We start from the raw sequence: 25,068 nt of genomic DNA on the forward strand, positions 1-25,068 counted from the left end.
GCTTAATTTGGTCCTCTTAACTAAATCTTTCTATTTCATCTTACTCGTTCTTCTGTGCTGTTTTTATTGTTTTGTCGGCCATTTTTCCTTTTCATCATTAGTACTTAATACGTTCTACCGAGGCCAGGATCTACCTGTAAACGTACTTTTCATTCGATTATTTCGTTAACCATATAGGGAGAGAAGAAGGACTATACGATTTTGATTCCAAGCCTATATCGAGATCAAACCTCAGTGCATACCATCGCGAAGCGGCCAAAAAGACCGCTCATGCCCTCCAGGCATTCTTGCGATATGCCAGCAAAAACCTCCCAATAGCCAAGTGGCCATTGGCTAGAGCTAGTTTGGCGGCCCGTTTTCTGATGATATCAAACTCTTCCGTGTCAGGATGATGTTTCAGCAAGAGATGCAAGGTATCAAGTCTGCCATTCTCTGCAGCGCCCTCAGTTGCACTGCGTCCTTGTTCAATAGCGGGCGCTGCATTGACATGTGCCCCAGCTTGAAGCAGCATGATCACTATGCGTAATTTTCCCTCGATCGCGGCTCCTTGTAGCGCAGTAAAGCCCCCAAGTCGGGCTGCTGGTAGGTTAGGGTCTGCCCCGCAATCCAGTAGGTACTGAGTAAGCTGCACGAAACCTCGGCTTGCAGCCTCTTGAAGGGCTGATCGGCCTCGGACTGGACTTGGCATACCGTTGACATCTGCCTTGTGACTAACCAAGAGCTTTACCATGGCATGATTGTTTTGGGAAACTGCTATTTGTAGCGCGGTCTGTCCACCATTCTCGTTTGCTGGGGCATTGACATCAGCGCCCCTTTGAAGCAACAATTTGACAATGTCATCATGCTTCATCCACACGGCAGATTGAAGGGGAGTGACCAAATGATCAACCTTGCATTTCCAGTAATGGTTGACATTGGCGCCAGCAGAGACTAGACATTCAGCCAGTTGGAAACCGTGTATATGTATTGCCTGCTGAAGAAATGGTATAGAAACAGAGCTTGCTGTTTCTCCAGCATATGCTCCCCCCTTGAGAAGAAGCTCCAGCAGAGACACATCGCATTTCCAAGATTCCAAAGCTATACCTATGATTCGACATTTTGTGATAGGGTCAGAAGATATAGCGTCAGGTTCGTTTTCGAGAAGAAGTCGAGTAATTAGATCATTCATTCCACGAACAGAAGCTTCTATCGCAGAAACTCCATTGACACTTGCAACTTCTGACTTGATGTTTGCGCCAAAGCATAAAAGGATCTTGACTGTGGATTCATGCCCCATCAAAGCTGCAGCCTGCAAGGCTGTGTGCCCCCCGTCCCAGTAAGGTGAAGCATTGACGTCTGCGCCGTGCTTTATCAGCTCCTGGACGATATTGTCATTCCCTTGGAAAGCAGCTCTCTGCAAAGGGGTTTTTTTCTTCGCCTCGGAATCGCAGAAACCAATGTTTGGGCTTACTCCTCTCTCCAAAAGTCTTCTTACCATGCTCAAATCACCGCGTCTGACAGCAGAGTGAAGAGGTGCATATTGCTCTTGGCCGATTTGGTGTGCCCCAGGAGACGCACCAGCACGCAGCAGAAGGTGTATAATCTCGTCTTTTACTACCGGATCTGTAGCCATGAAGCCCGCTTCAAGGGTTGTGACCCCCCCAGTGAGACTAGGGTCGATATTGACAGTTGCCTTTGCATCAAGCAGCATTCTGACGCCTTCGATGTTACCTGCCGCGGCTGCTATCTGTAGAGCAGTCCTACCTCCAGACCGAGCCGGGGGAGCATTGACATCTGCTCCTTCCTGAAGTAAGAGACTCATCAGTCTTGTATCCAGGTGACTTGCAGCAGCCTGAAGTGCCGTTCTTCCATAATAGACACCAGCAGGAGCATTGATAGCCGCCCCCTTTCGCAAAAGGATGTCAACGAGCCGTTCATTGCCAACTGTGGCACCAATTTGAAGCGCTGTAAAACCGTGTTTGCCCTCCATCCTCTGGTTAACATGAGCTCCATTTGCTAAGAGCATGCGAGTCATAGTGATATTTTCTGCCCGAACAGTGGCCTGCAGTGGAGTGAGAACTGGTGTTTCGAGGTTTTCTAGTTCTTCTCGGAGAATTTTGGAAGGTCTCTTTTTGAGACCAGCATTGATGGCAGCCCCTTCTTCCAATAGAAGTTGCACCGCTTCCCAATTCTCATTTTCGGCTGCTAACAAAATAGGAGACTTGACTGAATTTCCAAACAACAAATCATCATCCTCCTCATCCATTTCACTTGAGGAAAGATCTGCATCACTATCCATATAGTCTTTCTTCTCCCGGACATGAAATTTGTAGCCAGAGTAAGAGTCAACGTCAGCCCCTGCCTTTATCAAAAGCTCAACAATTGTAGCGTTTCTTGACATTGTGCACGCCATCTGTAGAGCTGTGCCAATTTTGAAAGTTGTGAAGAGGTTGGGATCTGCTCCCTTTTCGAGAAGGAGCCGCACAAGCCCAGGATGGCCGCTTTGCACGGCAAGCTGCAACGGAGTAGGTCGGGCGCTGTCTTGAGGTGGATTCACACGGGCTCCGTGTTGAAGTAATAGATTCATAATCTCGAATGTTGACTGATATGACAGACGCGAGCCAGCATTATTATGCAAGGGTGTCTCGCTGTCAATCACCAAATTTGGGTCTGCACCAGCTTCTAGTATCATTTTTACACATTCAGTCCGGTAATTTGAAATTGCTCGGTGAAGTGCTGTTGTCCGCATGGCCAGTCCACTGTGGGCATCCAAGTCTACCCCGGCCTCGATGAGCATTCGACAAATTTTGGTGTCTCCCAAGGCTGCTGCACTGACCAGAAGAGTGCTCATGAATATTTCAATCTTTGTACTAATTGACTCCAGAAGCGCCTTCAACATTGAGTGAGAATGGGTCTTAGCGATAAGTAAAACGAGCTTTTTTGTTGAAAACTCAGAGAGGAGGTTATTAGATGCCAGGTACACATATGTTTGGAGATAATTGGAATAATTCTTCGAAGAGGCGGATTGAAAGGCGTCTTCTGTTCCTGCCGTAACGGATTGCAAGGCTGTAGCCAAATCACTGCAGCTGCTGCTACTCTCTCCACCAAATTGTGTCAAGATAATTTGAAGGCCTTCCTCGATCATACGGTCGGAACTGAGAGATTGTTCATGGTCATTGGTGACGGCAGATGGCGATAGTCTGGGAGAAACGATTTGCTCCAAGGCAAAATTTCCGGGGGGCGAGAAAACAGCTGGCAGCTCATTCGACTGAGAGAAAATCCCAAACCCTGATGGGATCAATTCTTGTAGATCAGACTGCCATGTAAGACCTTCGTAGCTCGATGGAGCCAGGGGTATATCCCCAAGGGTCGCAAAATCAAAGCTTTCATTCTGAGGCCAGTCTGTGGCACCATCGTAGACCGCTTCTACCTCTGCTCTAGGCGTACCCACGAGAATGCCATCAGGGGTCTTCGGGTCTGGAAGATTTAGAAATTTGACCGAAAAAGCCATAAGCTAGCATTACTCACCAAGGTCTCCGAAGTATTGAGAGGACAAAGTTACATGTCGAGAAATTTCTTTCCTGACCTTATGTTCAGGAATAAGTTGACCATGCATCCAGACAGGGCCGAAATCTTTCCCATCGCGTTTCCGCTTCTCGCCACGACTCGCAACAAACATCCACTCGTTTTCTTTCCGATTTTTCTTGAATCCCCATTTCTTAAACTGTCGAGAGTATTGATGTTCCCTAGTCAGCCATGTATTAGTTGGTTTCAACAAGCTTCTAGAATCGTCGCCAACTGACTCCTTCCAAAAATTGTGCATCTGGGACATGTAGTCTTGCACCTGTTTCATTGTCAACCGCTTTTCTAGCCACAAGGACTTGAGCTCCTCGCGGTGTCTCCCCCATGCTTCCTCTGTTTCTTCTTTCGCGTTGTTTGGTGCCATGGGCTTTGATGATAATTGAATGGTGAGTTTTTTTTCCCGCCCAAAGCTAGACTACCAATACCGCATTTATACGTCGAAGAATTTGGAGGATAAGCAGTGCTGTGACAAAAAAGATATCTCAGTCGGCTTCCTATTGGATCTTTCCATAACATACAAAAATAAAAGGGTTCCACTGCGTTACGCCTTGGCCTTGAATCGCAAAAAAAAAAAAAAAAAAAAAAAAAAAAAAANCTGGACATACGAAAGTAGACAAGGACAAAATGCAACAGCTCTTAGTGATAATGGCTTGTGTTAGTTATGGCCTCGACGAATGACTGCACACCACGTCGCTGCACACTAATGTACCTTTCCTTCTATCTTGTACTGGGCTTTGCTACTGGTCGAAGGCCTTGAGGAGTGGCTGATGGCTGGAAGTGAACAGCTCATTCTGATCCCTGTCAGGGGCAATTCTGCATATTTGTTTTTTTTTTCCTACCCTGTCATACCGCATTTCTGGTATTCGATGTCCCTTCCATCGATTAAATATGCCAAACAAACATACGGAGTACAAACTATAAAAATACCAAGAAATAACAGTTTTCGTTCACCAGTGGGCGTTTCATGGCGGCAACGTGCGTTCGTCTTGCAAAAGTTTCCTTTATATGGCTTCTGGGCGCATGCCTTTCGACTGGTTAGTTAAAAAAATGATAAGAATAGCAGAACCAGAGATGCACCCTTGAGCTGTTATATATCATCGCAGACTAGGTAGAGTGAAGGTGAGAGCGCCAGGGGTCAGTATTCTCACCTTTTTTTCTTTTTACCCTATTCTCACCTCTCCCCCATATCACCCACATTCACCTTAACACAAAAGATGATGCCGCTTTAAAGCCAAAGACGCTTTGAGAATTGACCGCGTTTAGTATGTGGCTTATATGCGGTCAATAGTTCGGTGGATGTTGGTGAGATAGGGGGGAGCCGCTTGAATACCGCGCAACTGGGTGTAGGCAGGGTGAGCTAGGTGGAGAAGACTGTCAATATCATATTTCATTCGTCTTATGAAGCTAAAGGTTAACACAGGCCTCATACTATCTCAACCCCCTTTTGGCTCCGTCTTTCCTTCCTTAACCCTCAAGGTTACTCGGATACTCAACTGATAGAGTGGTGATAAACTCTTCCTTAATCCCCCGCGTGCTCACAAACCTAGACAAGGCGTTGATAACCCTAGTCTTATTATTAGTACCACTAGCCTACTACCGAACAATTGCTGACCAACAGTGGCACTAGTGCTCTTATAGTTAATGTCGAATGCGGTTCAATACATGGTATTGAACCCCGGAAAAATCAACGGACCGCTCTGTGGGCGGGTCCCATCCAATTTCCAACCTTGGAAGGTTGCATATATTGTTTAGTCAGCTATGTCCGCGCAGATTGGAAAAGAGCGGATTCGTGTTATTTTAGTCAGTTATCATACATAAATTTGTATATTTTATATACTTACACTAATAATTCCAGATTTTTAATATTATGTATATAAATATATATAGTATAATTTAATATATAACTAGTTTATACGCCGAAGTATTAGATACTGCATCTAGTAATTCACAGGTCCGCCATTTACATGGCCCATATCTCTCCTCTTCTACGCCAGCTAGAGCATTCTATAGAACCGTGTAATTTGGATACTATACCAATAATTCCTTGGACAAGTACTCTGTAATTATGTACCTGTATGTACCTACTGAATATCTCTAGTCTTGGGTACCAAAATCCCCAAGTTAATTTTGACAGAATATGTGATTGCTCGCCGTAAACAACAATTGAAATCGGCCAGAGAAAGATGCATTGAATTGGATACTTGCTTATGCTTATATCAACATTGGCGATCAGTGATAGGTAAACGCACCTATTAGATTTCGACCAGAGAATGGAAACATCCGGTCTTCTTAGTGTGCGCATGCGACCGGGGTGCTCTTTTCTTGACCACTCGCTTGGTGGATGTTGCATTCCGTCGGGGGATCGAAGCAAGGCTATTGGCGTATTTGGCAACAGCGAAAGCCGTAGCCTTCGAGTTAATCAGGAATGCCTCGTGATTGAGATTCTTGAAGTCATCACCGGCAGCATGATAATTCACATCGTAGGATACATTTGCTTGGCCTCCGAACAGTTTTGCCTGTGCTTCGGTCTTGAGGCCTTCAGCACCAGTGAAAAGTCCACCGGCAGGGATTCCACGAGAGATGAAACCGTCGTAGTCGGATCGGCCATCGAACTCGGTTGGGATGTACGAGAGCTTCTTGGATTTGAAATAGTTCTCGAACAATGCCTCAATCTGGGCAGAACCCGCTGGCCCAGTCTGGTTGAAGGCATCTCCGTCACCATCGTAGATCATGAGGGCGTAGTTGGGCGAGGCAATCATATCGAAGTTGAGGTAAAGTCTGATTTTCGCCAGTTCCTCAGCGTCCAAGTGCGATGTGTAGTACTCGCTACCCAAGAGGCCGAACTCCTCTGCTGTCCAGAAGAAGAATCGCACGGCATTCTTGACAGAGTATCGCGTCAACGCTTTTGCTACCACGAGGTTGCTGATGATTCCAGAGCCATCATCGTTGATACCCGGGCCGGCATCGACTGAGTCGGTGTGACCTCCCAGTGAGACGACGTTATTGTGATCACCGCCTTTTGTCTCTGCAATCACATTGAATGTAGTGCGATTCTCGATTCTGCTGTCTATCGAAAGAGCCAAAGTAACGGCGCCCTCCGCTGCCGCACTGAGCAGAGCCTTGCCATCGACATCAGAGATTCCTGCAATGGCGGAATAAGGGCCAAGTTCATTGGTTACTCCACCCAGCGTTCCACTAACAGACCCTGCCTCATTGTTGTAGACAAGTACAGCAGCTGCCTTGGCCGCAGCAGCCAACACTGACTTTTGTCCGAAAGTACATTCTCCACGCTTGATCAGGGCGATTCCACCAGCCACATCACTCGGGTAGTCCGATGCACTACATCCGAGGTTGGAGACCACTGCCAGCTCTGCAGTAACATCTGCGCTGGGACTGTATGTCATGGCGGACGCTTTGATGGACTCGCCATCGAAGGTCAGTGTAGTATTTGCAGTAGTCCATGTGTGCACCTGTGGCTGCTTCCACACATTATAATAGCCGGTCTTCTTCAACTCGCGATAGAGGAAGTCAACAGTATCGTTGTGTGCTGCACTGCCAAAGACACGATTACGCTCGGGGTACGCGTAAGCGAAATCCTCAAGCTGTTGGGTCCCCTTCAGAAGGTCTTTCAACCGAATCGTAGAGGGAAAATCATCCTAAAAGGTCAGACGACCTGATAACGAGGGGGGATGCATCATGCGTACATACCGGTGAAACAAGGGGCTTCTTCCGACTAGCTTCGGCCAAGGCCACAGACAGGTGGGTGATCAACAAAAGCCACTTCATCGTTAAGTAATGCGCGAGTCAATACCCATTCTGAGCCAGAGAAAGGGTGTTTTTATATCTATTCTTCAGACTGTCCGTGACCATCACGCGATGATAAAGTGCAATGATGTGTGATTGGCAGGGCCCCGAGGGGTAAGCCAAGATGCCGGCTTGTTGGACTTGGCACTTGGCAGAGGAGGAAGCAATTTCATAGGGCCGGCTATTGTTCTGCAGGCGGAGTCCCGACGGCGCCTGTTAATCTGAAGGCTGAGGTTACAGTGCCAAGGCATTGCAGGCGGGAAGATAGTAGGGATAGATAACATTGTTGCGGGAGGTTGCGCTCATTGCCACCACAATGAACCTTAAGACTAATTATTTACTTCATATTCGCAATATGTTCGCCTTATCTGTTGATTTGGATAGTGATCATACCATGATAAGATCCAGCAGGCCGAGGGCTAACTTAGCTAACTGCTTTTTAGAGATTAGTATTGCGGTGGACCTCGCACTGGCATGCATCATACTACTATTCTCTGAGCTCAGTGTGATTGTAGTCGTAAGATTATTTGCCAGTGTGGGAAAGAGCCACCCCCGTGGCATAAAATAGTTGCATCTCTTGGGGAAAGTGCGGATCATGAGTTGGGTATAGCGCAGCGAATAAATGACCATGGGCTGCGGGTGTGATGGTGACTCTCTTTAGAGTAGGAAACTGGTTGACGCCGCATAGAAATGCATCTTAATCACTATTATCGGCGAAGGTATTTCTCTGCTAATGCAGTGGGCCCTAATAATGTTTCCAGCACTTCCTTAGCGGTGTTCTCCGCGCCTAACATGATTCGGCCTGTCCACGCCCCTACTCCTCTGCCTAAGATAGAAGAGGTTTCCCTCACAGGCCTCCTTAAACCAAATATGACACCAATCTTTCTTCTCGGATCGATATCGCTGAAAGATCTTCTCCCAGCCATGAGAGCCGTACTCCCTAGCCTACTCTCTTATGTTGCCGGGCTCGTCCTCGCCAAGGAGCAGCTAATGTCCCTCATAGGTATCCCATGTTTGCTGTGAGCGTCTCTGTAAGTGCGCCTTATCCCAAATAATCTCGGTTACTCTGTGGCGGGACTTGTCCTGGGATAAAATGCCGCGAAAAGCTTCTACGTTGAGTGGATTGGCGAATAAACCCGGCCGATACGGAGAAGCGCTGCATTGTTGAATTGGGTATATGCCAAGCGGTATAATTTTATGGGGGCATTGGATAGATATAATAATGCAATGGAAGCCTATAGTTCAAATTGGAGCGCGGGGAGGCTGGTGTAAGCTTTGATGTTGTAGAATTGAAGTTGCAGGAGAAGCTGATACTAATGGACAAGACAAAGATCGAAAGTTAGAGCTCCACATTTTTCTAGAAGAGGCCAAACTTTTAACCTGCTTCCAATTACGGGAATTACACCATTTCCAAACGCTGTAGATGCTGGCCCAAATAATAAATTCATTTCAATCAATGAGCAATACGAGTTATATGAAGCTAATGGAGTAAATCATGGTGCATAAAGCGAAGAGAGTTAGGCATATGTATGCAAATAATTCTCCAACTGCTCATGGTGCCGTCTGATTGTGCGGTGCAGATCTTGCCGAATAACATGGACCAAGTTGAGGGTGCTTTCGATATCCGAAATAGAGTTAAGGGGCGCGTCGAGTCCTTTACGTATAGCGCGTATAATACGCAGGTCTCCTTCAATAAAGTATCCGGTATGATCGAGGGAGGTAATACAAGCGAGGTTAGCGGTGTTACTGTTACATTGCTATAACGCCTTACTAGCTAGTAGCAGGGATACTACAGGGCCTATAAGGTTAGGGGATCTATTAATTTAGCAAATACAGAAGCGTAGTTCTATATTTTACAGAGGCTTAGAGTAGGGTTTCGCGATTCCTACTCGTCCCTAGGAAGGGATATAGGTATCGGAAGTAATATTATGTTATCTTTCTCCCTCGCAGTAGGTATATCATCATCGATAAGCCGCGACGTTGCTAAAAGTGTCGAGGATATCGTATATATCTACCTAAGGGATAGACTGGAGCTTAGTCGCGTTTTGTGCAGGGGTATCTTGGCTTGGGAATTGTTCTCTGTAGGTAAAAGTTTGTCTATCGAAGGCTGATTCTAGGACAGTTTGCCAGGTTCCCTCGTATGGTTCATTATCGGGGAACGACGCGGAAGGGAAATCGTCAGTTACGTCGCAAACGCGCTCATAGAAGCCCTTAAGGTCTTGTAGGCGAGCGTAGGCAAGATCCTTCTTTGCTTTGGTTTGGTAGACCAATGCGTACGCTGTCGGGTTATCGTTCATGACAAAACGGCACGCAACCTTATTCTGGCCGCGGCTGATGGTGGCCATATGGATCAGGTCAACCGGGCCATTCGTGCGTTCGGACTTCGGGTAGGTAACGGAATCAAAGGCACGGAGGGTCAGTGAAGGTCGATGCGAAGAGAGTCGTTATCGAAACGGTTATGACGGGTGTTGGTAGGGGCTCCCCGATGACGCAGAATAGGAAGAAGACGGTTGCCAATGCACTGGCTGTTTGGTCTTCCTTCCCAGTGGCAGTTTGCACAGTATGTGAGACTGGGAAGACCGTCCACCACGACGCACTGTGAAAACGGGCCCTGACCCCGAAGGCAGTTGATGCACTCCACATCGCACACTACCCCAACCACTTGTATCAACGCTGCCTCGACGGTATTCAGATTCCAGACAATCCAGGGGAAACGGTTCCGTAGCAACGGCTCCCTCTGCGCAACCAACGGCCTCAGGAGGTGTATGTAATAACGACCCGAGAGCTGGCCCCCAGGTCGAGGGAAGAGGAGGGTTTGGAGATGGCTCAACCACAGGAAAGGGGGAACCAGATCTGTGCCCATAACTGGCGTAGGCGCGGGCATTATGGCGTCCATATGGTTACTCTTCGTGAACAACGTGATGGTTTCAACGCCAAGCGAAGAAGTGAAGAAAGTGAAGAAAGTGAAGAAAGTGAAGAAAGTGAAGAAAGTGAAGAAAGTGAAGAAAGTGAAGAAAGTGAGGATGAAGTGGGGATACGTAAGTGTAAAGCTGTTGGTTCGACTAGTATTTATCAGGAATATAACGTCAAGCTCTGGTTGAATCTAAAGCGCTAGTGAGACTTCTTGCCGGATCCTCGTTATGTTAAGCATTTACTTCCAGACAGGCAAACCTCCAGCACGCGATTAATTCCCACCCGACTTCAATATAAATATCTCGGTCCAACCTCGTATATAGTATTTCCCAAGTCCAGACTGGACCCCTTGTGAGATTCTCGTTGAGACACCCGTCGGGCTGTATGAACCCTGGATAAGAATGACATCGGGCATGGGAATATGGGATGGACTGATGGTTTCAACTCACTGCTCCAGGGCATTTTACCCGAATAGGAATCTCGAATCGATCGACCTATGCTAGATTTCACCCTTGGTACATCTCTAGGCTGAGAAGCGAAGTATGAGCACAGTTGATCCTTCTGTTAGACGCCTTGTCCTCTGGATCTTAATTTAAGGTGGCATATAGATACGGGAAAATATATTTCTTCTAAACATCACCACTATCCCGAGGGGTATATAATAAGGATAGAAATCTTTAGAAGAGAGAGAGGGGTAATGTATGAATAGATTGGTTGATCTGGAAAGAGTCAGCTAGCTAAAGAGGCATATATATGCCTTTGTGGAACAAAGAAAAGAAATGCCATCAAAGGCCTTCTAATACCAATTTTCGAATTGCAACGGATCGGGGTCACCGTTGAAGATCTGCATTCTAAAGCGTGTTTTGGGCAATATTTTCTTCTGCACAGTTGATTAGTAGTTTTCTTGAAGTAGTGCTCCAGCTCTGCTAGATTATATTAACTACTAGCTACTAAAAAGTATGCCTTGAATCAATTGGAAATTAAAGTCCCGATTCAGTTAGGATACGATGTATGCACAGTAGCCTCATGATACAAGGCAGAAAGACAACAATACAAACTATAACTAATGCGGTTTAACTGTCCTTATCTCAGCTGCGAAACTCACTTCCTTCGATGTACCATATGCTCCGTAACTTCAAACGAACAGCACCAAGGCACCAGCCCGTTTGACATTTATCTCTCGACTTTTTCTGTGATCGAACAATATGCTGTTACGCGATTCAAAATGCGGGGCACTCAACAAACAAGACCGCGTACAATTGACGCCTCTGATGATACCAAAATCTCCCGATTTTGACGTTAAAGATTCTCAATTTTTCAGAAAATTCACCAAGTTGCCCTCACCGGAGGAGGTACGCTCGCAGGCCAAAGCCCAACATCTCGCAGGAGTCTGCCCAGACGATAGAAAAGCTTTCTCGATAACCGGCCCTCATGTGCGACCACCTCCTGTGATATTCAAGGATCTAGGACTGTTTGTCAAATGGGGAAGCGCTGTGAGTATTTCAGAGGGTCAGTGCCTCTATGCTCTCGGCCAGCTCCTCAAAGATCATGTCCCGGTTCCAGAGATATACGGGTGGCGGGAGGATGGCGATCAAACTTTCATTTATATGGAGTATTTGCATGCACAGACTCTGGAGCAAGTGTGGGACAAGCTGGAACCTGATGACCGCGTTTCGATCTGTTGTGGGCTCCGGACAATCTTCAGCAACCTTCGCCACCTTGAACAGAAGCCGGCAGAATCATTCATAGGTACGATTCTCTCAACGGCCTCTGCATTTTCTGAATGCGCCCATAACTCTTTCTCCGCGTATAGGTAACATTGCACAAGCTCCTCTATATGACAGAGCATTCCACGTCGAGTCCATGCCAGAAGCAGGGCCGTTCAGTACCGTCCAGGAATTCCATGACTGGTTCACTTTCCTATATCGAAAACCAATGCGCGATCCATATTCTGTCCCAATCGAACCGTTCCGTTTGGACCTGCCTGACGATAGTGAAATCAAATTTACGCATGGCGATCTCCACCGGAGCAACGTCTTGATAACATCCTCCGAACCTTATCAGGTTCTTGCAATCATCGATTGGGAACAGTCAGGCTGGCTACCTATGTACTGGGAGGCCAGAAAGGCGCAGTATACTGCTGACAGGAATGACGAATGGTCTAAAAAGTATTTGCCAATGATTTTGTGTCAGTATACCAGCACTTGGGATCCGTGGGACTACTATACGACGGCCATGGGATGTTGAGATAAAGACAGTGTTTCATTGCTCCGGCTTTCATTGGTCTATTTTCTGCATTGCGTGAAATAATAACGGTGTCGAAACATAAATAGTAGATAACAATGGAAAGCGCGCGAATGAAAGTGGGAGAACGAGGAATATCCCCAGCAAACATTTCCACATTTACTGACAGGACGGAATCCTAGGGCCGCCTAGTTTATAGTAGCTTTGGAGCATTTAGGACCACGGCGATGGCGCTGTCAGGTATGAGGCCCTCAACAAGCTTTTGGACGTAAATTTGCAGCTAATGTTGGCAATTTGGAGCCTACCATGATGCACTGCTGTAATGTCATAGTAGGCAATGACCGGCCATACCAAGGACGTCTTTACTAAATTCTTCCTCAGATAACGGAAAAGCCGGTGATGATCGAAATTGTAATGAGGTTGTGACCACACACATGTACAATTCCAGGAAGTGCATCATACTCGGCGTTGAAGTTTACGCAACGACCATCTCCACTGCCAACTTTGGCTTCGAATGCGGTGCTGGAACCGTAGGCGTGGCGCGTTGTTTCGATACCCTGGGATTGGAGGAAGTCGCAGATGGCGGGATAACCGAGCTATTCGCATCACATTTGCGATCATAATGGAGGAATGATAAGATTCATCCAAGACAGGTTGCGGAACAGCTTGTCCATCATTGGCTGCAAAGGCCAAATACGGAGGTATATTGCTTGCTGTGACATCGAGCGAGGGGTCAAACAGCATCATAATCGTACTATAATACAGGAATGACTCCATACATGTGCGTGAAAATACTACTGCTGGCTGGGTGGGGATTGGGTAGTCTCTTCCGGGCGTCATCGCCAAAGGAGCACACCAGCAGCCCTTTGCATGCAGATCGATATTGGGGGCGCACTCGGTAGGAGATTCTCGATTTGCCTTAGCGCTAGTTGCTGCATCGAATTCAATACAAATATGGGTAGGAGCTAGCTTACTTCAGACACACAGGGACATATCGTCGTCACCAATAGGCCATCTTCATTCCCGGTGCCCGGGGCGCCTATTATGCAACCCTGCAGACTGTGCAGCAAGTGTAGATCCTGATTTCATCTACCGATTTGTGACCTAGAAAATCCCACAGTCCTCGTGATAAGCATTTTGATGCAGGTTCTGGAGCCTGTGTAATCTTGATATTGGCCAACAATGGGGATTGTTCAAGCGCGGGGGTGATCCACGGCGCAAGTATTGTGGATTGGTCAATTGTCCTATTCCATCCATTCATGCATATTTCTCAATAAGATTCAATATGCCCGAGTGCCTCTTATCGAAATTCGAGACAACTAGTTATGACGGAGGTCAGCGAATGGGAAGCGGTGGAGACACTCCATAGTCTACCATGGTTGTGAAATATATATCCGGGGATCTGTGGCAACCACATGTTCACCGCAATTACGGGGAAGAATAGTAGTAATATTAACATATTTATTTACATTTACATTTGAGAGAACATCAAAGGTAAACCAAAAGCCATGAAAAACCTGTTTTTGGCCAAGCCAATAATATATGCGAGATGGGTTTCTGCCCAACCTCAATATGAGCCAGAAAAGTAAAGAAGCGGAGAGAAAAGTGTAGACACGGGCCTAATTTCTACATTATGAGCTAGTTACAAGGAAGTCAAGGCTAATTGAGTACAGATAAATCCATTCAAGTTTTCACCAGCACACAAAAAGTTGCATACATGAGATCGTCAGACAAAGGAAAATTAAATCACACAAGCAAAAGGAAAAAGAAAACAAATAACTATTCATCACACCATGGATGAGGGACAACCGTATCTAGACCCCCCTCTAGGAGAAACCCAGAAAAAGAAAAAATTTACAGACGGGAGCCGTGGATGACCTTGTAGTCGACGACGAGCTCACGGCCACCGTCGTTGATGACGAGGGCACGGACGGAACCACGGCCGTCAGCGAAGGCATCGCTGATGCGCTTGAAGAGGTGGCCCTGGGTGATGACATTGAGACCCTGCTTGACATCACCGCTCTCGGTCATGGCGACGAGGCGGTTGTCATCACGGAGGTCCAGGATGCGGTAGGTCTTGAAGACGGGACCGAGCATGGTCTGGACAACCACGGAGGGAGAGGGGTTGGCAACGAAGCTGGACTCCTCCTGCAGCTTGCGGGTGAAGAGGTCGACACCGAGGTAACGGTGCTGGCCGGTCTGGGGGGAGACCGAGATGCGGATCACCTGGCAAGGGCGGCCCTGAAGGATCAGGATGTCGCCGACGCGGATGAAGTGGCAGGGGATGGGCACAGTCTCGCCAGCGGAGCCACGGTTGCGGGGCTCAACGACGCGGACGTTCTCACGGGGAGCAGCGACCTCACCACCGTGAGACTCCTCATGCTCGGAGTGGGAGAAGGGGTGCATGACACGGTCGGCGGCGCGCTCAACGCCACGGCGGAAGGAGTGGTACTGGCCTTCGTCGTCGTAGTAACCCATTTTGCGAGTGGGGGCGGTGTCACGGGTAGTGGACTGAGAAACTTTTACTTCAGTGGGGGTGGAGTAACGAGCACGGGGCTGAACTTCACGAAGGTAGACGTCGTCTGCCTTGTAAGAGTCGGTCTGGGGTTGGGAGGCCCGATCGTACGAGACGTCGACGGACTCGGATTGGTAACCGTAGGCGGAGTCTACGGGTTGACGATAACGACGGTCGTAAGAGACGTCGAGGTCGTAAGAGGGAGAGGTACGTTCACGGTAGTCTCTTTCAGTGAGGTCGATCTGGGTCTCGACGACTTTATCGTAGACTTGAGAACGGTCCTCGTAGTCGACAGAAGGTTGTTGGTAACTGGGGTAGCTGGGAAAGGTCAGCCCACATGCACGGGTACCATAAACATATAAACAAAACAAGCCAGTCACCGCTAATTGAAGTGGATCAGGTTTTGATGACACGTAATTTTAGTCCCCGACCAAATCCGTAATCACTCTAAACCAAGATAGGAGATCTCACAACAAATAACAATAGTTCAGCTGCAGGTCTCCACTTTCACAAGTGGATCTCAGGGAGGCTGGGGGGTAATAAAAACAGGAAACAAGAAATAACAAGACCGATACCAGGAAAAACAATTACGTACCGTTCACGAGTAAGCTCAACTTCAGGGGCGTAGTTGTGCGAGGGCTGGTGCGAGGGGTACTGCTGAGACTGCGATTGCGAGTACTGCTGGGTGTACTGCTGCGATTGCTGGGGGTACTGCTGCGATTGCTGCGCGTACTGAGGGTGCTCTTCTTGAATGCGCGGACGCTCTTCTTGAATGCGAAACTCGACTTCTTCCTTTCCGTGAACGGGAGCGGGAAGGGGAGCAGAACCTCGAGTATCTTCCCGTTCGACGCGCGAAGTACGATCGAAATTGACTTCTCCCTCTACTCTAGTCTGAGTAGTTTCAGAGACAGCGTCACTCCGGTACGACGACGGGAAGACACTGAAGGGGATTGGGACACGGGCGTCAAAGTCCAGATTGACGGACTTTTGAGCGTCTTTTCTCGAATGCCTTTCGAACTGTCGTTAAACAACTCGAAAGACTAAACAAGAAAAGACTTGAAAGGGAAGTCTTTCTCGAAGTGGGGGGGAAGGAGAAAAAGAGAAGATCTTTTAATCCTGCAGATAGATGATAGGAATGGAGGGGAAGAAAAGATAAGCTTAACAGATGAGAAGAATGTTAGATCGTAGGAATGGAAGAAGAAGAGGAAAGAGACCAGCGCAGTTGGCGAGCATCACGATTATTTATGCCAGGCCCTTTGTTTACGCCGCCTTGCCGGTTTGGGTTTTCCGCTGATCACCGAGGTTCACTCTTCTCCTTACTGTCTGTCTACGGTAATTGAATTGTCCAATTAGAATTGTACAATCTGTCTGGTTTAATTCTCTTCTTTCTTGTTCGAGGTTAATCTCTCTAAGCCCTCCAGGAGTGCAACTTCATGGATGGATACCCCGAACTGTGCAATACACATCGGGCCCTTTCACATGGGGGGGCTGGCCAGCCTGCGCGTATTGTCACCGCGCCACCGAAACCATCGCCATAGCAACCTCCGGGTCGAATCGGACATCTGGATCCCCTTGGCGCCGATCTTGTTTGGCTCCATCACATCGGCACAATTGCATTGGGGTTGCGGAGACACGTTCACTGTGATTTCCCTCGGCTTAAGAAGTGTCCTTTTGTTTCGATTCTGCCGTTCGGCGTTTGCTAGACAACCATTGGTCTATATCTGACACTATTCATAACACACCTTACAGGATACGGGGACCGTGATACCAATACCAATACCGCCCAATGCACATCTCCACTGGAAAGTGATTCATCGAGATCATTAGACCCTCTTTTGGGTCCCCAGCCCCGGCCCAACCTCTGTGAGGCGCCAGCCAGCGCATGCAGCTCATGTCTAGACCGTCTTACCGCCAGAGAGGTTGGGAAATGTGTTTCACATAGCGGTAATTCTCGTACCCCGTACGTTTGTTTCTTCCATGAGACATCTGAAGAGCGTGATTACTGTGTTTTGGCTCGAGTCACATCATTGAGTTTCGTCCAATGGAGTGGTGATGTTGATTATTTATCTACCTGGGTACTCCGTACTCCGTACTTAGGAAGCCCCTTTTCACGGAGTACTCCGTACCATGGTACAACCCTATGGGGCGGGAACCAATTGTCCACAATATACTCCGTAAGTGGACTGCCAACATCAGATTCCATGCTTGACCACACCTTGCAAACCATAACGGACTTCGATACTCCGTACGAAGTATATTGATAGAATGAGTCTGGAACCCCAAAATCGTAATACATATAAGAATATCTACAAAGCACAAAGTACTTTTTTCAACAGTCAAGCCTCGTAATTTCGTGCATGCTTATCTTTCTAATACCTCCACGCCCTTCAGCGCTGTACAGCGGCTCCACCGTTCCTCCTCTTGTATAATTGTGGTTCTCTCGATCCCCACGGAGTATGGAGTATAGGATCAGCATACCTCTTTCCGGGGTCAACTGAGCGGTACTCCGTACATTTACACACACAGTGAAATTATTTTTGGATCGGATGATTTCTATTGGCAGCTAGGTGAATTTTATGATGATTGTGTCTTGGAAGTAAAGTAATCATTGGGTAACATGATTGCAATCTATTGTGAGACACTGCTATAGTCAATTTAGTCTTGTATCTACTGTTCACGAGGCTGTATCACCGACATATTGTTCAGTCAACGTGAATATATACAACTATCTTCTTGCGCAACAAAATTTGTATATTTTGAGAAGTTGCTCCCGAAATAGCTGACTATCCAGGGCTTCAAGTGTTGTTAGTACATAGACACATCTAGTGTAACGAGGAGCCGATGTTTCACTATGACAAATGCAAAGCGTATAAATTTGATCACCGCGCAAGAAGTCTTCGAGGTATTTATTCATCCAGCAGGCATGTTGCAAGTTGATGTGGTCAATCGCTTTACAAGCTCTACGATCTGGTGGACCGTGCCCAGAGACAAAAGCCACAAAGTTTCCGGTTTGTTGCGCTCGATGCGCGAGCTTGTACAAGACTTTGTCGCCGGCTTCTCTCCAAACTTGCCTGGGGATGATAATGCTGGGGAATATGGGGCGTAGAAAATACTAATGATGAAATCGTCGACTTTGTAGCTGATTGATACAACAAATGTGCTCGTCAATTTCTCTTTGGGCTCATTTTCCAGGCTTTGTCATTTTTGCCTTTGAAGTACTTCATATCCTGCGCATTGTGACAATGGAAGTCTTGATACTGGAAAAGGCTTGACGATGTAGTCTTTCCATGTAATTTCTACGATACAATAATGATGTACGTACTTCTTTTTCGTACCCAATATCTACAAGACATTGTTGAATGAACAAAGCGAGTAACAAACTTATATACTCAAAACTATGCTCTTTGAAAAGCTGCAGCCGGGTCGCCCCCGAATCCCCGGATGTGTTCCGGTTCCCCACTTGAACGGCATAGCTCTGAAATTATATCATTCGCACATTCTATGATCTTGGGCTATATGCAGATGTTGCTGGATCGGGTACTACATCTGACTAGCTCGCAACCTTACAACCAGAGGCGACGCTCTTTGCCACCTTAGAATCCGAAGACCTCCCTTCTATGGCGCATCTAGTAACAGCTTGGATGATCTTCTCGAGATTTTTGGCTTGATACATGGACCTCGCATCAGATATAATGCTGCAGTTCCTTGCTTCAGAACCAACTGACGATATTCCATCCGTTACTACTACTCAATCCCGGGACGAGTTGATATAAGGGTTCGCCCCATCCACCCTTCACGACATCTATACATGGTTCAATCCATCCATCTAACACTAATACGCGCTCTGCATCATTCTTCGCGACATCATGTCCAACGGCATGTGAGTCTTGATATTTTACACCATAACCAATAAGAAGCACATGCTAACGCAGAATCCATTCTGAAAATGAAGACAAAACCCTTCCGGTATCCTCTTTCTCGCGATTGGACCTGTATACCTAGTCAGTGCGCCTGATAATTGGATGTTGTTGCATACTAACAAGAAAAGGCACTCGCACCTGTAGCAGCCGCGATCACAAAGCCCGAAAGCATAGTCCAAAGGCTCGTCGAGACAATTGTAGACTACACATTCGGCAGCAATGTAGCGTCTGGTCGTGCAATTCCTGCCCTTGCCGTCCTATATGCATTTTGGGCTTTTGGCTGCAGCGGCTCTTTGTCCGTTGCCGGGCAAGCCATGTCCAGACCGCACGGCCTCGATAACGATCACCCCCGGAAGCATCGCACGAATATGGAGGGCCTCCCACTGCGTCTCATGTCGGCTCATCATTCGTTGATCGAAACTTTCCCGTTGTTTGCGGCTGGGGCATGTCTTGCGCAAGTACTGGCCCCTAGTGACCAGAAAATATTGAATCTTTTGGGTCTTCATGTGCTGTTGAAAGTCTTCGTTTTCTACCCTTCGTATGTCGTCGGGTTGGCGCCAGTGAGGTCACTGTCACATGTGCTGTCTATTTCTGCTGTTATCATGGTTTTCTGGCTGCTCACCAAACCATGAATGACCAGGTTAGTAGGGGACAAGAGGATCGTTTGAATGGGAGACACTGGACTATCAATTTAATTTCCTTATGATTCATGGGTAAGCTTCATGTTAACTGGTTGTTAGAGCTCAACTGGAGATATCCCATCCAGATATCTCCATGAGAAATGTGAAACCTCGTTTAGACTGATAAGGTGGTGACACCAGTTAAGACTCGGCTGCTGTAATCAAATTGACTCAAATAGATTTAAAAAAAAAGAATTATGAAAATCTAGATTCGGTATATCATCCAGATGATCGATCTTGATATCCACAGTGCATCACCATCTTGCCAGACCATCAGTGCCGATACCAGTTCGTCAATTACAGAAACCAAAATATAGTTTTACAATACATAATACTCAGTTCCGAGGCTATATCATAATATGCAAGGCATTGTGAAGGTAACCGAGTCGGATTTTGACTCTAAATATAGTCGGCAGTTTAGTCGGCGGTTCGGTCTTAATGTTTGATACAAAATGCAACGTACTAAGACATATGAATGTATTCAAAGGTTGTTTGGTACAGCCTATCAACCGGGTCAAGCAAGATGCCCACGAGTGAGACATCGGGGGTGCAATTGGCCTTTTTAATACTCCATACGTTGGTTCGCTTCTGCTCTTCAGCTATAAACTAGTGTCTTCTCCGATAGACAAGTTAGCGATGAATAATATATCACAGATTATACATAGAAAAGTCGCTTGCACAAAGTATGCTCTTTTTTACCACCTTCAGATACATCTGAAAACACCAGCTAAAAAGACATTTGAAAAGACTAACCAAAAAGACCAGCTAGAAAGACGTACTGAAAAGACATCACAAGGCCGCAAACACGGCTTGACTATTCTTGTACTCTATAATTGACGAAGAGCACCCTTATCCCTAGTATATTGAATTTATATAATGGACAAAAGAGTAGTGATACCATTCCCACTAGAGCAAGACAGAATTTCTTACAAAAAGACAAACAGCCATATATAAGTCCTGACTTTTCCCCAAACACCAAAAATGAAACCCGGGCACCAAAACAACGAAAGACACAAGTAAAAGTCAGACAGGAAGAGGACCTCTTAGCAGAATGACCATACTGAACAGCAAGACATAATAGTCATAGCAAAGCATGGACCACAAATAAACACGTAGAAAAATAACATGAGTAATGAAACCTTGGAACGAAGCAAGACGATGAGTCGCCAGTAAGTACATACCATCCTTGTGTTCGAGGATGATCATGACGCCGGACCAGTATGGGATGACATAGAGAAGACAGAAGAGAAGAGGAAAGAAAAAGCAAGTGAGATGAGGTCTAGTGTACATCGAAAGGGCGAGAAAAGCGAATTAAGATGGGTATCGTGATGCGAAGCAGCGGATAAGCTCAAAAGATGAGATGGCGCGAGAAGAAGAGGGAAACCAGCTGTGTGGTAGTGGAGGAGACTACCGTTCTCCAAACTTGCCGTATTCCTGCTGCCACTTGAGGAGATGGCGAGTGAGCACGTCCATCATCTCGACGCTGCTGAGCTCCTTGAAATCCCTTTCATGGTTCGTTGACGACTCGCCATAGCCACCGTCTGTAGTTGCGGGGCCGGACTCGCCGCCATCGCTGCGCGTGGATGGCATGGCACTGTCGATCTGATCGACCATGCTTTTCAAGAGCAGGCCCTGGGCCCGGTCGCCGTTGCCTGTAGGCGTGGAGGAGTTCTCGCTGGCGACGGCCATCTCCACTTGCATGCGCGAGATGAACTCCAGGATGGCTGCTACTCGGCGCTTCATCTCGTTCATGGTTGTTCGCTGTGGGTGCATGTGGCGTGGCTTGCTTGGCCGTCCTGACTCCCCACCATTGAGGTGTGCTCCGTTGACACTGCTGTAGCCAACTCGAGGGGAGTCTCCGCCGATTTCGTGGGACTGGCCGCGGCGCGGCGAGTTTGCCATATACCCGGAATCTCCATTTCCGTTGGTGTCCCGGTCTTTGGTATATTGGTTTCGTCCAACACGACCGCGACGAGCGGGAGGTCGACCGGACTTGCGGGTCGACGGACGAACAGGCGTAGGCTCTTGGGGAGTAGGGGTGTTGGGGCTTGCTTGGGACGGTTCAGGCTCTGGCGGTGCTGTCTTTGTTGGGGAACCGATTTCGTGCTCGGATTCTGTTATAGCTGTGTGAGAAAGTGGGCAATTGTGTACTGGGCCTGTGTCACTTACCATCTCCTTTTCGCCGGGTTGATCGTTCTTTCCGACGATTCGCCGCTTCGGGAGCCTCTGTTTCACCTTCATCGGGCTCAATCCCAGGCTCCTTCTCCAACTGGCCTCGAGATGTAGCCCTCTGTCTGCGAGCCCCGTTGACTGTGGGTTTTGGTTTCGTCTCATCATCAGAAGGCGGGTGAGATGCTATATTGCTATGCCTCGATACAGCGCTAGGTGACGGTGAAGTGGTTCGTGGACGTTTCGCTCGTTCTCTGTTCCTGGGTAACTAGTCAGCCACATTATCCGAGCCAATGCCGTTAGCCCTGGGTATACGCACGTCACACTGTCGCTTCGACTTCGCTTGCCCAGATGTGTGTCCGTCTCATCCGCATTGCTTTTGGTCTCGGCCTTGCTCTCCTCAATTGCGCGTCGGATCAATTCTTCTTCGTCATAAGCAGCATCCCGGCTGTTCATTGTTGATCGACGCTTGGCGTGTGCGGCGGCACTCTCGCTGTTCCGGGACTTCGGATCCCTGGAACGCCGTGATATATCTCTTGATGAGGCACGGGAGGACGGGCCGGGGGACGGGGCTACTGCCGGGACGATTGGGCCGACTGGAATGACTGGCACATCAGGTACCTCAGGAACCACCGAGGCCGGGGCTGGATCTGGAGCTGGTGCTGGAGCTGGAGGAGGAGGTGGGGGAGGTGGTGGCGGTGGAACTGGTTCTGGTGCAACAGGAAGGTAGGTAGAGGAGCGTTGTCTGCAGGATTGTCAGTATACCTCTTCAAAATGTTCGATATAGCAACGTGAAGTAGTCATTGGTATCTTATAACAGCTTGGGGGGAATAATTGCTCCCGAAGCTGCGTCGGAAAAACAGCCCCTCCAAGCAGCAGGAGCAAAGCACACGCACAACCCGAGGTATAGATTGACGGCAAATGCAGGAATATGTAGGGCAGAGTAAATTCAAAGAATAACGGGGGTTCACTCACCCATGAGGTTCGTCTTTGATCTTGTGCAAATCCTTCCGGCACTCCTCGCAGAAATATTCGTCAGGACTGGTTGCCTCGTCCATGATCCCAACACAACCACCGTGTTGCCAGACTTTACACAAGTCACACTGGATGAACATGCTCCCAATATCATCTGACAGGGGATCAGATGGATCAGTGGGGACTTGTCCCGACTCCAGCTTGATGGTGCCGCGACCGAGGGCCTCGCGACGAGAAGAAGGCAAGCCTGGATATTCTTGCTGACCGCAGAGACATCGAGTCACTTCCTCCTCCTCATCATCTAGGTCATCCTCGTCTTCTTCACGGGGTGGATCATCGTCGTCGTCCTGAGCGCGCTGGCGCTGCCGCGTATGTGGAAGGTCTTTCGAGCCACCCTCAGCATCCTCGATGGACTGAGAGCGGTGGCCGGTCGATTCGTTAGGAGAAGGATTTTTGTGATTCGATCGAGTGCTTCTCTCTCGAGTAAGAGAATTTGAGGAGCTGGAGGAAGAGTTGGTGTGTTGTAGGAGGGCAGGAGAGGGCTGGGAGGTGCGAGCCCGAGAGGAACGACGAGGAGTCATGGTGGGGGAGGGCTGATGATTGTAGGAGAGTATAAAAGAGAGCTCTTGGAGACTAGATTAGGAAAAACCAACGGATTTTCGAGACGTTGGCTGGTTGTGGTTCCAACAGTAACTCGAGAAAAGCCGTTTGCGAGGGAGCTCTGGCGCGCGATTGAGAGCTCTTGGGGAGGGTACAGTGTCAAGTCAAAAGGAGCAGGACAATTGGAAATCACAGATCTGTATAAAGGCGTCACAAGGCTCGATAAAGAGCCCGATGACTACATAGTCCGAGAAATAATTCCTTGTAATGGCGGGGAGGAAGAAGAGAAGGAGAAAAGCGCCGGAACGGGACTCCAAAAGATCCAATCGCCGGTTTCCCCGCTCTCGACGCCTCTCGACGCGCGAATCTTTTACCACTCACGCTCTTCGTGTTTCACTTCTTTTTTTTCCCATTACTTATGGAGGGGTTTGATGCTGGGTTTATATAATTTTGTTTTGCCATTCTTTCGACCATATATTTACTGTGTACAATGGATCTGTGGCCCACTAATTGGAGGTTGTTTTTTTCACTGCCACAACGGGATGAGACAACAAGAGAGCTTGCATGCAATACCGTAGAGGACTTACGGAGTTCTCTTTTGAAACCCCGATGCAATTTATCCCAGTGAATTAATGTAGAGGGCATTTAGAAAGGGACCACAAAAGAGACCACAAAAGATGCCACAAAAAAGGCTACAAAAAAGACCTAACACGGTCTAACGGCCTAAAGAGTCGACTTTGATTCTTACTATGCTGTAGGAAGAGTAAGAACAACCGATCTTATGATTCCTATCGTCTCAAGTTCTGTATGTCCCCCATCCTTCATACCGAGTGTGCCTCTCATTTCGAGCCGAGCCCGTTTTCGGCGTCGGCAAGACAACTTTGATCTAGTTGCAAGCCGAACCTTATGGCATTGATTCTTCCCAACATCTAGATGATGTAGTTATTCTTCCGAAATATGCTCCGAGGTGCATTGGTGGCTGGAGAGGCGAAATGAGGCTTTGAGCAAAGCCTTGTGGAGGGGTCTTAACAGGTCTAATCACACCTGATCGAGGTTCGTCGCGTAAGTTAGGGCTATCGTTTGTGGTGGTGTATCATCAGTAATTTCATCGCTCAACATTCAAGCAATCCATCACACCAGCTCTTATGTGGTGAGTTCCCTATGAATGCAGGTACCGGGAGCACCTATCTGAGAGATGATCGGAGAGCGGGAGTTTTTTTTCCCCAAGTAGAGAACCCAACGGTGCAATATTGTTGTATAGACTGATAACCAAAGTGCAGTACATGATGGTACTTATAAGATACACCATGCATATGCTCCCAGATGTCTGATCTGCAGAGTAGAGTTCTTCAGAATCGTGTGCCTAGGTAATGCCACTTCTCCCCGAAGTCATTGGGTAGAGGATTACCAAAAGGAGATTAGCGTATTTCCTAAATTCCCGTGACTTGTCTCTTTCTCTTCATATCCCTCAACCCCTCTTAGTAGTTATTCTAGTTGTTCATTTGCCTTGTCTCTAGCACTGATTCTGGATTCAAGTTTGCTTTACTTCCCGACTTTGGACCCGATTCCATCGATCTTGGATTTACAAGGTGCTGAGTAATAGCACTATTTTGTGGGTAGGTTGATATTCGTGTCTACGGGATTGTGGACAGCAGAGGAACGCGGGGATTGGATTGAATCCCAGTTA

General features: G+C 47.7%; 6 protein-coding genes across 6 annotated transcripts; 1 reads left to right on the plus strand and 5 right to left on the minus strand.

The window, feature by feature from the left end:
• Positions 1-268: 268 nt before the first annotated feature.
• PEX2_097810 (uncharacterized protein) lies at positions 269-3,925 on the minus strand (the record flags this gene model as incomplete). Its single annotated transcript, XM_016747051.1, has 3 exons — positions 269-3,456; positions 3,508-3,725; positions 3,783-3,925. The coding sequence occupies 3 exons, from the start codon at positions 3,923-3,925 to the stop codon at positions 269-271; spliced, it is 3,549 nt and encodes a 1,182-aa protein (XP_016598400.1).
• Positions 3,926-5,813: 1,888 nt separating this feature from the next.
• PEX2_097820 (M28 family metallopeptidase) lies at positions 5,814-7,347 on the minus strand (the record flags this gene model as incomplete). Its single annotated transcript, XM_016747052.1, has 2 exons — positions 5,814-7,217; positions 7,270-7,347. 2 exons carry the CDS (start codon positions 7,345-7,347, stop codon positions 5,814-5,816), a joined length of 1,482 nt encoding a protein of 493 aa, XP_016598401.1.
• Positions 7,348-9,380: 2,033 nt separating this feature from the next.
• PEX2_097830 (uncharacterized protein) lies at positions 9,381-10,261 on the minus strand (the record flags this gene model as incomplete). The annotated part of the gene is made up of 2 exons (XM_016747053.1): positions 9,381-9,746; positions 10,016-10,261. 2 exons carry the CDS (start codon positions 10,259-10,261, stop codon positions 9,381-9,383), a joined length of 612 nt encoding a protein of 203 aa, XP_016598402.1.
• A 1,222-nt stretch (positions 10,262-11,483) lies between these two features.
• PEX2_097840 (Aminoglycoside phosphotransferase) lies at positions 11,484-12,525 on the plus strand (the record flags this gene model as incomplete). The annotated part of the gene is made up of 2 exons (XM_016747054.1): positions 11,484-12,027; positions 12,092-12,525. 2 exons carry the CDS (start codon positions 11,484-11,486, stop codon positions 12,523-12,525), a joined length of 978 nt encoding a protein of 325 aa, XP_016598403.1.
• Positions 12,526-14,376: 1,851 nt separating this feature from the next.
• Positions 14,377-16,654, minus strand: hexA (putative Woronin body protein HexA; the record flags this gene model as incomplete). Its single annotated transcript, XM_016747055.1, has 3 exons — positions 14,377-15,355; positions 15,633-16,046; positions 16,551-16,654. The coding sequence occupies 3 exons, from the start codon at positions 16,652-16,654 to the stop codon at positions 14,377-14,379; spliced, it is 1,497 nt and encodes a 498-aa protein (XP_016598404.1).
• A 4,390-nt stretch (positions 16,655-21,044) lies between these two features.
• PEX2_097860 (uncharacterized protein) lies at positions 21,045-23,362 on the minus strand (the record flags this gene model as incomplete). The annotated part of the gene is made up of 4 exons (XM_016747056.1): positions 21,045-21,751; positions 21,807-22,066; positions 22,126-22,551; positions 22,782-23,362. 4 exons carry the CDS (start codon positions 23,360-23,362, stop codon positions 21,045-21,047), a joined length of 1,974 nt encoding a protein of 657 aa, XP_016598405.1.
• Between the last annotated feature and the right edge of the window lie 1,706 nt (positions 23,363-25,068).

This window comes from Penicillium expansum (genome assembly GCF_000769745.1).
Source record: "Penicillium expansum strain MD-8 chromosome Unknown contig349, whole genome shotgun sequence".
NCBI classification, from domain to species: domain Eukaryota; kingdom Fungi; phylum Ascomycota; class Eurotiomycetes; order Eurotiales; family Aspergillaceae; genus Penicillium; species Penicillium expansum.